Source organism: Polypterus senegalus, chromosome 17 (genome assembly GCF_016835505.1).
Source record: "Polypterus senegalus isolate Bchr_013 chromosome 17, ASM1683550v1, whole genome shotgun sequence".
NCBI lineage: Eukaryota > Metazoa > Chordata > Cladistia > Polypteriformes > Polypteridae > Polypterus > Polypterus senegalus.
In genome coordinates, this window is record NC_053170.1 from 56,336,925 (window position 1) to 56,354,446 (window position 17,522).

The 17,522-nt window shown below is 37.3% G+C and overlaps 1 protein-coding gene across 1 annotated transcript in view; it reads left to right on the plus strand.

Moving 5' to 3' along the window:
* The window catches only part of csmd2 (CUB and Sushi multiple domains 2), a 967,861-nt gene that overhangs the window by 781,230 nt on the left and 169,109 nt on the right, over window positions 1-17,522 (plus strand). The window contains exons 30-32 of the mRNA XM_039739491.1: window positions 4,780-4,918; window positions 6,139-6,326; window positions 15,342-15,536. Coding sequence (XP_039595425.1) covers window positions 4,780-4,918; window positions 6,139-6,326; window positions 15,342-15,536 — 522 coding nt within the window. The remainder of the gene's footprint in view (window positions 1-4,779; window positions 4,919-6,138; window positions 6,327-15,341; window positions 15,537-17,522) is intronic.

Below are 17,522 nucleotides of genomic sequence, written 5' to 3' on the forward strand. Positions count from 1 at the left end.
GTTTCTGATGTAAACTTCTCAAAAAAATCTGAACATGATTCCAAAAATACCTTTCTTTAAGAAGATTATTTACAAATACATGTAATTGTAAGTAAGATTTATTTTATTCATTCGGAATATTACTACCAGTCGATGCCATAGCCAGCTTTGCTAGGAGAACTTTAATTGGTGTTTGTTGCTACTCTCTCAAAACATTTAACAACAGAGCTGCATTCAACCAGGTCCTTGCAGCTGCACTAGGCCTGCCTTTATGTTAATATCTTAGTATATTGGGGTAAATTATATCATTACAAAATAAAACTAACAAGCCAATAATGTACTGTTACAAACTTTATGTGCTGTGTTTATTGTTCTCTTCTAAATTAGTTTTAATAATACAGTACTTTCAAGTCTCACTATATCTCTGGTATGGTCCATTTTCTCTTCTTTTTCCCTTGTCAGACTACTTTTGGTTTACAAGCACGGCCAGTACAAAGAGAGAGTTTTTCTTGTTTTTTTTGTTTTTTTTTGCAAAGCAACTGTATATTCAGTCTCTTAATGGGTTAAAACTGTAGTGCTGGTATATAATAATTTAACAACCTGCATATATTGGTACTTTTTCTAATTATGAGCATGTGTGCATCATTCCTGTACCCAAACCTGAGACAATAAAATATGATCTGTGGCTACAAACAATGAAAATAATTCTGTCTTTATCAAATAAACGTTTAATTCTGAGTAGAAAGACAGACTTTACTCAAGAAAAATGCTTTCTAGAGTTTTATTGTTTTTTCTATTTTCATGCTTGCAGTGGAGAGGGTATTTAGTGACTCACTCCTGCCATCCATGGATCAGATACATTTTATATTTAAATTATCCAGATGCTCATTATTCACAAAATTCTTTTACAGATATCTTGTCATTAGTTACTTATTTTACAGTTAGTAATGTATCCATTCCAACCATAGAATAATTGTTCTAGTCTGTGCCCTACACGGTGTGCACCTGATCCCCAAAACTGACACAGACAGGCAGTAGACACAAGTCTATCAACACACACAGCTTTATTTTTATGTGGGAAACACTTTCCTTTCGTTCCCCACCAATGCACAGTACAGTAAAGCACCAAGTACAAATAAAGCAGCACACAGCACTTTGCCTTCTTTTTTTTCTCTTTCTGTCTCCTTCTGCCTCCACTCTGCCTCCAGCAAGCTTCATCCTTCTCCTCCCGACTATATCTCCCCCAATTGAAGGCAGGTGGCTTCTTTTATGCTGCACCTAGGAGTATTCCAGGTGACTCGTTAGCAAGGTCCGGAAGCACTCCCAGGTGTGGCAGAAGCAGCTCCCTATGGTGGCCCCTACAGAACCCAACATGGCTGTGCCAATCTCCAACTCCCTTGGAGCCCTGTGGGAATCTGAGGCACCACTGCAACCCAGGGGTCTGCCATCTAGCGCTCCAGGGAAGTCAGTGCCCTGTGCATATCTGTTCCCCTGGTCCTTCCTTTAGGAAGGTGTCCTTTCCAGGCAAGGGCCCTAGCCATCCATCACAATTTAAATAGAGAATGTTCTGTTGTACATTCCGTTTGACACATTTCATGTGGCAAATCCGTCTTAAAGTTTTAAAATCACCCAGTGCTCTAAATGCATTGTTTTACAAATAGAGTGAAGACAAATTGCTTACACAATGATGTTTTGGCAGTCAGAAATGACCTAGGAACCTGTACATTCAATAGGGTTCTCCCATTTCTTGATAAGAAAGTGCATGTAGGAGCAGCTCAGATTGTTTGGTTCAACATTGTATTTACAGGGGATACAGTTCATGCTCTCTAAAGAAACTTTATTTTCTCTTGTAGCCCAATGCTAGCCCAAAAACATATAAACGGGCAACACAGGACAAAACCCTCAAACTCATCAGAGGAAAATAACACTTAACTTGTCTTATATTTTTTGCTTTAACTTCATTAACAAATAGCTGTAAAGACATAACATTTATATAATCAAACAACAGTCTCTGGTACAACAGAAACATGAGCAAGTTTCTGAACTATGGCTGATATCTTGGCCCTTAACCTGTGTCCATGCAGCTTTTTTTAGAAGAAAAAAGTGTATAGAATGGGCGGCTTGATGACATCCATAAAGGCTGTTTGGACAAGTTAACCCATTGTGATAGATAAACAGCCACTGAGCTCATATCTTATTCAAATTATATTTACAAAAATTAGTCCAATAAATGACACAATTCCTTAGTTTCCCTTTCTTAAATCTTTCTCCCTGTAACCAACAGATTCCATGGCTGACTTTCAGTTCAGATCTTTTTTTCTAAAGTTTTTGTATGTTTACATTTTAAAACACCTTGTTTTAGAGTTCATATAGTGTCTAGTGTTACCACTACAAGTTAAGGTACTTCTGTATGGTGATATGCAAACTAAATCTATGTGCTAATATGTAAACTGTGAAACACTAGGGGTTGCTGTTGCCACGTGACCCAGAAGTGCTTCTGTCTTTCCGATCACATAACTCCATCCACACTTCCAGGTCAGACGGGAACTCTAGATGCCATGGTGCCCTGCGAGAATCTGGAGCAACGCTATGCTTCAGGGAAGTTGCCATCTAGCTTGTTGGGGGAGGCAGTATCTCAAAGTAGCTGCCTTCCCCCACCCTTCCATTGTTATGGCATCCTGGCTGGGTTGAGTTGCCGGCCATCCATCACAAAACATAGCAAAAAATAACATGCATGTCAGCATAACCATTTAATGTATAAATCATAGTGACATACTAATTATTCATTAGGCTTTCTATTGATGTGTTGCCATGTCTTAAGAGACTATAGCACTGGTGATATACGCTCACCTAAAGGATTATTAGGAACACCTGTTCAATTTCTCATTAATGCAATTATCTAATCAACCAATCACATGGCAGTTACTTCAATGCATTTAGGGATATGGTCCTGGTCAAGACAATCTCCTGAACTCCAAACTGAATGTCAGAATGGGAAAGAAAGGTGATTTAAGCAATTTTGAGCGTGGCATGGTTGTTGGTGCCAGACAGGCCGGTCTGAGTATTTCACAATCTGCTCAGTTACTGGGATTTTCACGCACAACCATTTCTAGGGTTTACAAAGAATGGTGTGAAAAGGGAAAAACATCCAGTATGCGGCAGTCCTGTGGGCGAAAATGCCTTGTTGATGCTAGAGGTCAGAGGAGAATGGGCCGACTGATTCAAGCTGATAGAAGAGCAACTTTGACTGAAATAACCACTCGTTACAACCGAGGTATGCAGCAAAGCATTTGTGAAGCCACAACACACACAACCTTGAGGCGGATGGGCTACAACAGCAGAAGACTCCACCGTGTACCACTCATCTCCACTGCAAATAGGAAAAAGAGGCTACAATTTGCACGAGCTCACCAAAATTGGAGAGTTGAAGGCTGGAAAAATGTTGCCTGGTCTGATGAGTCTCGATTTCTGTTGAGACATTCAAATGGTAGAGTCAGAATTTGGCGTAAAACAGAATGAGAACATGGATCCATCATGCCTTGTTACCACTGTGGGGGATGTTTTCTTGGCACACTTTAGGCCCCTTAGTGCCAATTGGGCATCGGTTAAATGCCACGGGCTACCTGAGCATTGTTTCTGACCATGTCCATCCCTTCATGACCACCATGTACCCATCCTCTGATGGCTACTTCCAGCAGGATAATGCACCATGTCACAAAGCTCGAATCATTTCAAATTGGTTTCTTGAACATGACAATGAGTTCACTGTACTAAAATGGCCCTCACAGTCACCAGATCTCAACCCAATAGAGCATCTTTGGGATGTGGTGGAGCGGGAGCTTCGTGCCCTGGATGTGCATCCCACAAATCTCCATCAACTGCAAGATGCTATCCTATCAATATGGGCCAACATTTCTAAAGAATGCTTTCAGCACCTTGTTGAATCAATGCCACGTAGAATTAAGGCAGTTCTGAAGGCGAAAGGGGGTCAAACACCGTATTAGGATGGTGTTCCTAATAATCCTTTAGGTGAGTGTAGAACAACTTTGCGTTTTAAATTGCAAAACTATTACTAAACATTAACCTTAGATTAATCACATACAGTAGTATTATTCAAAAGGTTTATTTTCATCAAAAAGTTATCAATTGGAAGAAATCAAAGTACAAGTAAAAAGCAAACACAAATAAAAGAAACTGCAGTGACTCCTACAATTCAAGCAACAGGATTACAATGCAAGTCAGGAAGCTTTACAATGAAGCAATGATATAGTTAACTGTCCAGTATATTACTTTTGCACTACGGTAGATAAAGTTTGCAGTATATGAGTCTATATGCATTTGCTATGAGTAACTCATCTCACATGATGTATAATTTAGCTTGCCAATAAAAACACGTAACAATAAAAGTGTCTTTGAGCATAAATCAAAATAAGCAAGCTTGTCTGTTGTTATGAAAATGTAATTAAGTAATCATAATATTCAAAATCCACCAATGTTTTAATTTCAGATGCAACACTGATATTGCTTAGTAAATTACTGACAATATGTGGGTTATTAAAATGTACAGAAGGAAGTTGACTTCTGCAGATTCCCTTATGCAGTAGGGATGGTCCTTCAGATAAAGCTCCATCAGGGCCTCACCTATTTCTTATCCATTGTATATTTCTTCAACCAAAGTGATGGCTATTATTGATATTTGATGAAGTATTGAAGTACTGTAGGTGGAATCTACAAAAGTGTCAAAGATTTTTAGTACTTTATGTGATCAAAAATAAGGCACAAATTCTCATTCTTTTATAGCACCCTGTGGGGGAAACGTGACTGGACCAACTGGGCTAATCTTATCTCCAGAATATCCAGAGCCATACCCTCATGGAAAAGAGTGTGACTGGATTGTGACAGTCTCTCAGGATTATGTCATTGCTCTCACCTTCATACAGTAAGTGAAATACCATTTTCTAAAAAATGATAGATATAGATATAGATATACTTGTATGCCTCTATGCTGGGATACACTAAGAAGCAATATAGATGGACTGTAAACACTCGATCCTTTCCTATAAATACATTTATTAATATCTTCTTTTTATTAGTCACCTTATTTTACCAATATATAATTCAATTTTTCTTAAACGCACCTCAAGATAATATACTAGGGAACTCTTTAAGGATCAGGACTGCAAACAGTTTGTCTTTGAGCTGGAGAAATGCAGAGTCTTTTTAAAACACTGACAACTGACATGGAACACATATTGGGAATGACAGCACAAGTCACCATACCAAAAGATACTACCAAGGAGTGACGTGGCTAATTCGTGTCCAGGGTGCTTTAGAATGATGCAAAGAAGTATTAGCAGTATGAACAGAAATAAAGTAAAGTTCAGTAGCAAACACGAGAGATGATAACATTTGCTGACCAATAGGCATGCATGGTCCTAGTTGGAGTTATGTTGGACTATGCTGTCCTTGTAAGAGAGCAGACAGTATAGGTGCTTTCTTGGGGACCTAAAACTTTAATCTTTTCAGAATGATCAGAGACTGCTATAGGGAGCTCTACACTGGTGTATCTACAATAAGGATAAGACAATCACTGATTTTAGAAGTGATCCATTGTTAAAGATGAATATGACCCCTAGAAAACTCCTAAGGCAGGCTATTGTCCAGATATCCAGAAATACACTGAACATAGAGTGAAGAGATTTACTAGCAAACACTAATGATGAGTGGCCATGCACAGTAGGTAAGAAAGAGAGAAAGACACTAAGGTTGTGTTTAGAGTCTGAAACACACTACAAAGTCATGGGTTTGTGGACATGTCACCTACTGACCAGAAGGATACTGGAAATCCATAGTGACAAGGCCCAGTATGGCAATAGGTGTTTCTTGTGTTTTGTTACTTTGTACTACATCTCACCACTTCATAACTTTCATAACTGATATATTGCAACAAGGGATTATTTTATAGTTAATATGAAATTTCTATTAAAACTGTTTTTTGGTGATATTTTGATTCAGTGCTAAGGACAGCTCACTTGATTTCTGATGCTTTCTCAAAAAAAAATCTGAGCGCTTTTTACAGAATAAATGTAATCAGCATTTCTCTGTCCCACTTTCTGATCTCGCAGAACTACCACATTTGATTTTTTCTTCTCTTTCTAGCTTTAGTCTTGAGCCTGGCTATGACTTTCTTCATATTTACGATGGACCAGACTCTTTTAGTCCACTTATTGGAAGCTACTTTGGTGCCCAGATTCCTGAACGCATTGAGAGCAGCTCTAACTCATTGTTCCTGGCCTTTCGAAGTGATGCTTCTTTGAGCAGCAGTGGATTTATAATTCAGTATACAGGTTGGGATTTAAATTCATTCATATTTAATGTACATGGACTACTTTCATAACTGCAAGAATGGTGCCTGGAATCACATTATATACACATATAACCTCCCAATAGATTTCTCTAAAATATCATTGTGAACAGGGAGATATGAGTCTTCAAAGTATGCAACGTCCTATTTTTGATGGCCAAGTCAGCGGCATCTTTGGGCTCAAAGCACCTCTCTATTTTATGACCATCTGTTCAGTATTTCACTGGCTCTTCCATTAGGCAGCATATTTTGGCCTTTAAACAACAAGCTGAAGTAAATTATCCTAGCTATATACGTGATAAATTCTCCCACATTTATAAACCACAGTGGGGGCTTAATGGGGGATTGCAAAGGCCCGGTATATTATTCTACCATTTCCCGTTTTCTGTAGGAGCCAAAGGGTAAATGGCTTTTTTAAATAGACAGTTGGCCAACTGGCTAGTTACTCAGATAGATAGTAATTTCATCCTTCTGCTATTTTTTTGCTTGAACAGATTGCAAAAGACAGCATTTGAACTGTTTAAATCAAATGTAATTTTATTTCATTGTAATCTAAAATTTTGGCTGTTACAGTATGTATGAGTATATGTATAAACTATGTAGGTTTTTAGTTTACTGAAGTAGATTTTTTTATTGTATTGTATTTGTTTCAATATCATTATTAGTTGTTCATATATACAGTATTTGTGTATATATAATGTAAATGTATATATTGTAAATACCAGTAAGGAAGGACAGGCATCCAGGCTAGGATATGAGAGGATTTCTTATCAGAAGGCCATAATGGAAAGATGGTGGGAGTGGAGATATAACTTAGGCAAAACACCTTACAATCTGCATCCCAGCTAGAAGGGAAAAATAATGGATGGTCTAGACGAACGAGAATACTAGGAGCAGTTCATACTCCTGCACGACAAGTGTCAGTGTTCCTCTAGGCTAACCCCAGTTAGGATACCGCAGGTTGGCATGGGATTTGGAGTCAGGAAGTGCAGCTCTGTCAGGGTCTTTGGGTGTTACTAGAGGGTACTGCCGGGGGAGCACTTCACTGGTTTTCACACAACCCTAAGTGATCTGGATCACCATTCCCATGACACTCAAAGCACTCCTTGGCATGACTTAAAAGAAGCCTGACTCTTAGTGAGGCAGTGGACATCTTTTAAGCCATGCCCAGGAGTGCTTCCCGGTGTCATGGCATTGGTCGCAAAACTCACCTGGAGGAGCAGACGAAGAGAATGAGAGCTTACTTTGTGTATTATTGGACTATTTTGGCCTTTTTCATTATTGGAAGATGTCGGAGGAAATAAAGCCCTTTATTTTTAAGACTGGAGTTGTGCTGGGTGCCATTGAGTCTGTGGTTCTGTGCTGTGCCACCTGCCTTTTGGTTTAAATATGTGTGTGTGCGTGTGTTTGTGTGTGTGTGTGTGTTTGTCAATTTTGGCCTATAGGGGGCGTTTCAGACACACAATTAAAAGACGGGTTTAAACACTTTCAGGTTTAAAAAAAGTATTTTACTAGACACGATACCTTTTTAACAAATTTCTTTTTATGACAATAATAATATTCCTTTTCTTATTCTCTCTCTTCTCCTCCGCCTCCACTCCAGGTGAGCTTGGCTTTCTTCTATTCCTGACTCTGACTCCCCTGTGTGAGACAGAGGGCTCCTTTTTCAGTCAGACATGGGATTACTTCCGGTGCCAAAGATATTGCTTTCAAGAAGCACTTCCCAGTCAGGCAAAAACTCTCCAGGAAAGGGGAACCAGCCCCGAGTAGCACTCTCCAAGGACCCCAACAGGACTGACTACTAGAACTACAACTCCCATGCATCGATGTGGATTTCCAAACGAGATCTATGTCACAGTGATGCTGGGACATCAAATGTCCCATTTGTTCTTCCACAATACCTGCCTCCGACAAGGAAAGGGAACAGCAGCCATGTTGGCTGTAGTACCCATCCATCCTTGCCTCCATTACTCTGTTACTATCTCTCTGTGTTTATATATGTTTATATATAATACACCAGTTTCATTCCCGGGAATGAAAAATGTCCAGGAGCCTGGGAATGGATTACCCAGCTGTCATCTTGCGTTCCAGGGGAGGTATTTCTCTGGATATGCTCCCTCCCCTGGTTATTCCAGTATGGCGTTATCACATGCAACAATATATATATATATATATATATATATATATATATATATATATATATTAGCTGTGTAAGCCTGTGCTGTAAAAAGCCTGTGGTCCTAGAAACAGTTGAAATTGTAAGAAAAAAAAAAATTGGAATGTAGAGATAATTAGTAATTGAAATGAACTACTCTCTCCTAGGAAGATTCGTTTTGCCGATGTGTTCGCATCACTTGTGCATTACCGGCGGGAGGCCAGTAAAAGGGATACGGTTTTACTGATGTTAGTGGCTAAGTGACTTTGTCTTTCTCCTGAGGTTTCGTTTTGCTGACGTGCTGGCCTCATTTGCATTATTAGTGGCTAAGTAAGTTTTCTGTTTCCTCGTAGGTGGAGCTCTTACCCCGACTCCACCTCTCACTGCCGGGCTGGACAGACATACACATTCCATGTATAGATGTTTTATATATATATATATATATATATATAAAACACTATATATATATTTATATATATATATATATATATATATATATATATATATATAAAACATATATATATATACACTATATATATATATATATATATATATACACACACACCGTAAAAATTCAATCCCCAGAATAAAATATGATAATGGAGTTGCTTTAATGTTCCTTAACTTCTGGAAACTGTTGAGATATCCTGCTGGCCAAGAACATTTTGCTACACATTACATACCCTTTCTGTAAACATGAAAAAATGCCAGTAAAATGTAAACAGGACCAACAGTTAAAAATGAAAGCTAATCTTAGTACAAAATACACAATATCTTATTTCACGTGCCTAGCCCTTTTACAGCAATCACTTGCACATTCACTGAATCACATATCACCGTGGAAGTATTCAAGCTGTCAGTAAAACAGCTAGTGTTTTTTGCTTTCAAAATGTAATTGTACAGTAAAGTAGCAGGCATTCCAGTTCACAAACTGAAATGCAGTTTTTGTCTGTGCTATAGATCATCATCTGTCCACACTGGGCCTTTCCTGGGTCATGGATATGAAAATGCCTTGGCACTTTGGCTTCAGTTTCTAAAAGCCAATTAGCATGAAGTACATTGTCCATTTCATAAAAGGTTGTTCTGGAGCTTATGGCATACACTCAATGCCTGTTTTCTCATCCATAGTTGCCAGGTTCCTAAAAAATGAAAAGCAATACAGAAGATGAAAGCATTTATTACAAAGAAAAAAAGATTTTGGTATGTAGAATTCTGGAAACAATTTTTGCCCTTTTTTCCTGTGCCTTGCATCAGCACTTTCCACACAAAGTCTCATACATTTCTAAGCCTTGTCTACACTAGGAAATCATAGTCATAGCATAGCTATGTCATGAAAACATCTTGAAAGCAGAGTACCACTCGCATCCCAGGACTGGTGCAGCATATAACCATGCTTGAAATGTCAAAATGTGGAAAGATCACACCATTTAGTCCTGTACCAAGGGGGCACCCACTTCCACATGCATTTAAAATTTTCACCTATCACCTATTTCTCCAGGCTTGTCTCATTAGATCTTAAATTGTGGTTAGTTCTGAAGTGGCTTTCCCACAACACACAAGCACTTCCTTTTTCACCTCCATCTCCCCTTTTTTTCCTTCTCAGTTGACCTTGGCTTCTCTTTCACAACCCAGATGGGTCATCTCACAAACTTTCCTCTGTATAAGCCCCTTGTGGTAAGGTAACCAGCCATGTCCTGAAGACAGTTTTAGAATTAGTAACAGCCTTACGTTATCTCCAGTTAAATTTCTTTGAGTGTCTCCTCCTGTCCTCACATGCCTGAGCCTGCAGATACCTTTAAATGGCCAAGTCTCCATGATAGCTTGCAAGGACTGGGACTGTGTACCATTTCTAATACCTAGAAGTACTTGCTACCATAAATAATAATATTTTTGTTTCTGTGGCACACAGTACAATACCATTCTTAAATGATTTAAAAAGTAAAAATGTAGATCAGAAGTAATAAAAACAATATGCATTAAATTAATGCATACATACAGTTTTAAACAAAACCAAAACAGAGATTATATGCTAAGATCCATGAATAAAAGAGATAGTCATTATAATATATAAAAGTATTTTGTAAAAGATGGCGGAGTGGTTGCTCAGAGGCTAAGGATCTGTGCTGGTGTTTGGAAGGTTGCCAGTTCAAATTCCATTACTGCCAGAAGGGATCCTACTCTGCTGAAGCCTTGAGCAAGGCCCTTAACCTGAAAAGTGTTCCAGGGGTTCTGTGCAATGGCTGCCCTTGCACTCTGTCCTCCAAATATCATGTGAAAAGACAATTTCCCATTGGGGATTAATACTGTATACCAAATACTACATGTGATGATAATGCTCAAAGCAAACAGCAGCAGTTTGTTCCACAGGCATTGACCAATGGAACAGAAGGGTCAGTCACCCAAGGTAGACTGATTTGTCCATTGGGCAACCAAAGAATTAATGAATGTTGACTGGAGTGAAGTGAAAGAAGTGCATGAGATGAGTAGGTCCTAAAAATGGTTGTGGTTGCAATGCTAATAACATACAAGGAGAAGAATCTTGCAGTGTATCCTCTCTTTTACTTGTAGCTAATGTAAAGAAGCCAAACCCAGAGTTTGATGGGGATGTTTTCATATCTATATATATATATAATTCACTAAGGCAAGACACCCATGGAAAGCATGCCGGAAGGGGCGTGGATTCACTAAGCCGCCGTCAAGTAAGACACCTATGGCGCACGTAGGAAGGAGCCACGGCGGAGGTGAATCGCCATATGCAGCGTGTAAAACGGTTTGTAAGGGGTATCCCATGGGTTCCTTAAAACAATCCTTTACAACTGAGGTTAAAACACAATGAAGTAAGCACTCTTTAAAAACCAAGTTTTCGGTTATGATGCACGACCGCGTGCACCATAGGAAACTGTTTTACACACTACATACAGCAATTCGCATCCAGGACAAACATGCGTCTTCTTAGATGCTCCTGCAGGAACACGGAAAGTCTACGTGAGTCACAGGTGCATCTGGACTGTGCAAAGACGACAACGACTCAAGTGACGAGTTGGATGTGGGCACATGAGCGATGGCGGTCCGCCAGTTTTCAGTCATGGACGATTGTGTGTTGGTTCGTTCCGTGCATTGTTACAATGTTGCTTTTCTTGCTGATTTATTACATTATCGATTTTTCAAATGTTAATTTTCTCCCTGCGCTTAAAAATCATTAAAAAACCGGCCTGATTATGCGGCATATGGTACGCCGCAGTATTAGTGGCTAGTATTAGTAAGTTCACTTGTGTGACTGTTTTGGATATACTCTAACTTCTAGATGGTCTGTTGGTAAAGATCAACAGAGTTTGGATATGTTTCAAAGATGGTGAAAAAAGTGTTACAAACTACAACAAAGTGACTTTGGAAAGGGAGAGTGGAGCCACATTTCGCCCCAGAGAAGAAAGATATCATCTGGCCATTAATATGACAAATTCTAGATTTTCTTAATTGGAACAATGTTCCCACCACAAAGGCTCATGTTTTGCCAATGTATAGCTGCAGGTAGTCTTCATTTATCCAGAGCTGGATGTCTTTCAGGCCTGAGGTAAAACATGATGACCACTAGGAGAGGTTTGGAAAAAAATGTGTGTATTATCATCAAAGCAAAAAATAGATTGTGTCAATGCCAGTTTGTACTCAGCTGTGGTAAATCAATCAGCAGTAGTACTGACCCCTGTGGAACTCCAAATAGACAGATTTTGAATTATATTTTCCAGTAATGACATGTATGATAAGAAATTAACCAGATTGTTCTTAGGCAATGCAGTAAGAGGTCTTGGGCAACAGTGTCAAAGGCAGCAGTCAGATCAGGCCAAATAAGCAGACTGCAATATCCTGAATCTTCTGCCATATAAAGGTCATTTACAACCCAGACTAATGCTATCTTTGTACTGTTGGTGGCTCGAAAATAAGGCTAAAAGACTTAAAACAAATCACTAGAGTGTAGATGTATCTTCCTTTGCAAAACAACAGTATTCTTGAACACTTCAGAAGCAAAATGGAGGTTAAAGATGGGAAGTAATAAGATCACATAGCAGAATGGAGATTAGGTGGTATTAAACATTGGTTTTATAATAAAATACTTAAAAGCAGTAGGAGCTCATAGCAGGGATATAATAATAACAGTGGTGAAAAGCAGACAAGATGCTATGACATGATATTGTCCAGGGGACAAGTAAAATAATTCAGCCCAAAAACACAGCAAGTAAAATTGGCTTTAGAGATCTCTGAAAAGTTACAAAAAAGAGGGACTGGAGAAGTAACAGAGTCGGGACCAGACTGAGTGGAAACTATGGGCATTAGTTGTTTGTTTTAAATTTATATTTTAAAATGCTGAAGAAACTGTTTATAGATATTGTCAGATGGTATCAGAGATATTAATAAATAGGCTCAGTCACAGTCAATTATAAAGAATAGACGCCTGGCTTTTCAACCATTAGATTTTAATAGCCTGAAGTAACAACAGAACCTGACATTTCTGAGTGCGATAGATTGTTAATGCTGCCTAAATGCCAGTTGGTGATCAGTTAAGCCTCATTTTCTCCATCTGCGCTCAAGCCTGTGACCCAGAGCTCATCAATATACCATGCCGAAAAGTAGCAAGGGCTAATATGTCAAAAACATTTAGTTTTTAGTCTTACTAATGAAAAGAAATTGCAAGTAACAAGAATCTAAAGCTTAAATTCCAAAGAATGAGTGCCGCTGATTTTTAAATTTATATCAAACGTATTAACATGACTATCATGTACTTGTCACTAAGAAACGATACTGCAAACAACATGGCTGCACCCAAATTGAAAAACAATCAAAGTAGCAGCAACGGCAATGACAACAAAAAACCCAAAATAGCAATGGAAAGACATCACCATCAGACTAGAAATAAGACAATAATTCAGATCTACACAAAAACATCTTAAATTAATTCTGGAATCAAAACTCAGATTGACAAGACCTGTCCTAAGCGTCTCTCTCTCTCTCTCTCTCTCTCTCAGTGTTGCTGCCCATCCTTGTACATCCTTGGGAAGCAATGGGTACTTCTGGCTACCATGGCTCATGCTGGTGCCCTCTAGCAGTTTCTGTGCTTATTATATACTAACATACATTATTCAGTATCTTTCCTATTTTAATTGTGGCCCAGTCTCATGTCCACATATCTGCAGTGAAACTTACCACTAGTATCCTCCTGGCCATAGAAAATCTAGGTTCACAAAATGATTAAATGCCTGGATAAATATGGTGGCACAGGGAAAGCATGCTTATGTCTACATGAGCAGTTCTTGGCTTTCAGTGAATGTACTTGATTCGGATGCCCTCAGTATGGAATTTGAAAATTTCTCCAATTTTGTGGAAGCCTTAAGAAGTTCTGTTTAATTGTTGACATTGCATTCAGAGTTTTCTGGTCTCTAGTGTCTTTTCCTGCTTGAGTATAACTTGTAATTTTTGTGAAAATATGATTCATGGTAGCACTGAAAATGTTGATTCAAGGCCAGCACTACAGCTAGCCAGTCAATATAATATTCTGTTGCCAATCATGTAAAATAATCACTATGTTTAGTGGTTTACCGCTTTCACCTTTTACAGCTTTAAAACAAAAATATGAATTTTTATCAGAATCAATTTTTATTTTCATCATGAGGAGTTGTAATTATAGTAGTTCTATCGTATGAACAAAATAAGTGACATTCTTACTTGCGTGTCTGACCAACATCCAACACATCACCACACCTATGCTAAACAAAACACTTAGTACCTTTATTGGTGACTGCACTGCTTATCCAGAAAAAACATTTTACATTCAAACTCAAAACAACAATTATACTGCTTAACCAAATACAGGTGAATTGGCTTTTGTGGTGTCCAAATGGATGAAGTAGGTGTGGAAGATTGCATGGTTTACACCAAACACAATAATAGAAGAAGTCTTAATAAGGATGTTAATATGATGATGGAGTGAAATGAAATTGCTTGATAGATCCATTGTTAAGGATGTCACACTCCAAAAGCTGTCTAGAGATATTCATTATCATTTCCCACAATTTATAGTAACAGCTATGCATTTTTGTCATGACAGTTCTATCAAAGGTTAATTAATAGACCCACCATACTTTGCTCAAGTAATCAACAAGCATTAAGAAAAATAATAGAACTTCATACCTTACCATTCATATGTGTCTGGTTATGTGATATTGTTAGATACTGTATGTTAGATGTTTATTAATATTCAAAGTTATATGTTGAATATGAGCCAATTTGTGTACAGACGCACAGTGGATTGAAATATTATGCCCCCTTACAAGCACAAGCTTTTACATCGTGTGGACACTGCATTATTTGTGGTTTAATAAACAAAAATGAAAGGTAACTTTGTCAGTCTAAGTAGAGCATTTTGTTTTCATTATTATTCTTGGATAATACTACATCTTATTCAACATGTTTGCTACATTTCAAATAATGGCAAAGCATTTTCTGTGAAAAAAAATTAACAACAATTCAATCTTTATTTACCAGATTTACCAGATCAGTATTAGTCCAGTTATAACACTTAAATGGGATTGTGCAACCTGGTCTAGCTGTTTAAAGTAATGTGATAAACTACAAGAAGAATAGCTGACAGCAGTCAAAGACTACAGTACCTGATTCGTGTTTAAAAACTGAACTGTGGAGGCAGGAAGCTGGGGCATAAAGAGAAGCAGTAGAAATAATTGATGGAGAGTAGTCAAGGTTAAAGTTGTGTGAATCAGGTAGCATATACAGTAGGAGAAACAATTTGTACAACCTCTAACAAATTGTATTTTTTTTTTATTTTTTTCTCTGCAGAAAACCCAAGAGAGTCTTGTTTTGATCCTGGTGTTGTTAAGAATGGCTCCCGTGTGGGAACAGATCTCAAGTTAGGTTCCACGGTCACCTATCACTGTGACAGTGGTTACGTAATTGAAGGATTCTCTACTCTCACCTGTATCATGGGATCAGATGGAAAGCCAGAATGGAACAGACCACGGCCGTCCTGTGTGGGTAAGTCTGCTCCTCTTAAAATGAAGAATACATGTTTTGTTAAAAGTTAATATTTGTTTTTTTATTTAGATATTCAGACAATTAAAAATTCTGTTAAAACTGTGTAGAAAGAAATCTGTCATGGAGTTCTCAGCTAAAGCCTAATTTTGGTGTGCAATAAAAATGATAGCAAAAGAATACTTTTCTGACCTCCAAATTCCAGCAGCCACAGCCAATACATACTGCCTATGTTCTGTCGCACTTAACCAATCTCTACGGACACATGCACATCTAAGACCTAGAGTAGCTGAAGGGGCTGTATTCTAATATGTCAGAAAATAGGATAAAATGCAACAATACTGGCTAGGATGTTCATTTCAAACACAATTACTTGATTAGTTCTCTTGTATTATTTTCCTTTCTTAATGTTAGATACCAATGACATCTTCAAATATTTTAATGCATAGTGTTATTTTAATCTGATCAAACTGAGCACGGAAACAAATACATACAGTATTTATAATGTATACATTAACTTCAAACTAGAAATATTTATTATTTAATCATTCAATGTGTAAACAAAGAAAAGATTATGGAAAAAACTAAGCTTCCATTTCTGTGATGTAAGATATCAAACATCCCAGTTGTTCCCTATATCTTGGGTATAGTGTGGGTACTGCATGGCAGAACACACATTAATGTGATGGGAGGTTTAATTCACACACGGAAAAGATTAACTATAGTTTCCAAGGAGCATAACAATACTACTGCTTCATAAAAACTAAAAGTTGGTAAATGAGAGAAAATAAATTTAATTCATATTGCTAATTCATTTAATAACTAAAGGCATTTATTTCCATACATTATTTCCATGGATGGCATCTTCAGAGCAATGCCATAGAGGAATCATTTTTGGTCCCCAACAGAGCCAGAAAGAACTTTTATTTATTTGGTCCCTAAAACATTACATACATTATATTGCCATTAAGAGAAGCAATTTGTGATTTTTTTTTAAAATAATGGATTCATTATTTTTAAAGGACTCTTCCCGCCATCAATGACATAGGATAAGGCCATTTTTTCTCCATCTCTCAGCATCTAAGTAGCCTACTATATATGAAAGATTTCTGTTTTGTCCACATATTAGGATCCTTTTCAAAGACCAAAGAACCAATTTCAGAGTAAAATAGTTCTTTGTCAAGCAATCATACTACAATGAATGACACAACCCAGTAAAATGGCATTAGAGAGCCTTGATTTTTACTTTCTTGCATAAATAGTATAAAGTATAGGAATCATGAAAAAATTCAACCTCAACATTTTGATGAATCTTGACGTTTTAGACCTTCCTGAGTCCGAAAATAGCACTTTTGAAATTATGTCTGTCTGTGTGTAAACACGATAACTGAAAAACACTTTGACCTATGTCAATAAGATTTTGTACACCTGTTTTATATCAAAAATTAGGAATCCTTACAACTTTTGGGCCACTTCCGGCAACCAGAAGTAATACTTTAACTGAATACTTTTGCTAATTTTCCAAGTAAACTATGGTTATAATTACAGATAGATGGTTCAAATTTTGTATAGATATTTATAATGATGAAAAGCAAACAGATATGAAATTTGAGAAAAATTACTGAACCAGAAGTTCATATTTTATATTTTATTTAAACAATCATCCAATTTTTTTGCATCATGGAAATCTAAATGTTTACACGATATTAAAAACTATATTCAATATAACACATATTCTTTCAATAACTATGATTAATTTTATTTTAATTAATAGATCATCAGTTTAAAAATAATGTGTAACCATTGAACAGGCCATTTAAATATAAAGATGTAATGGGAACAATAAGCTGCTACGTCTCCGTTTTGTTCCTGATAATACGTTTAATTTTATGATTTTTTTTTTAATTTCTGTCATCATTATCTTAATTAAATGCAGCTAAATTCAGTTTTCAATGCAATTTTACCTATGCCAATTTATTGCAAAAAATA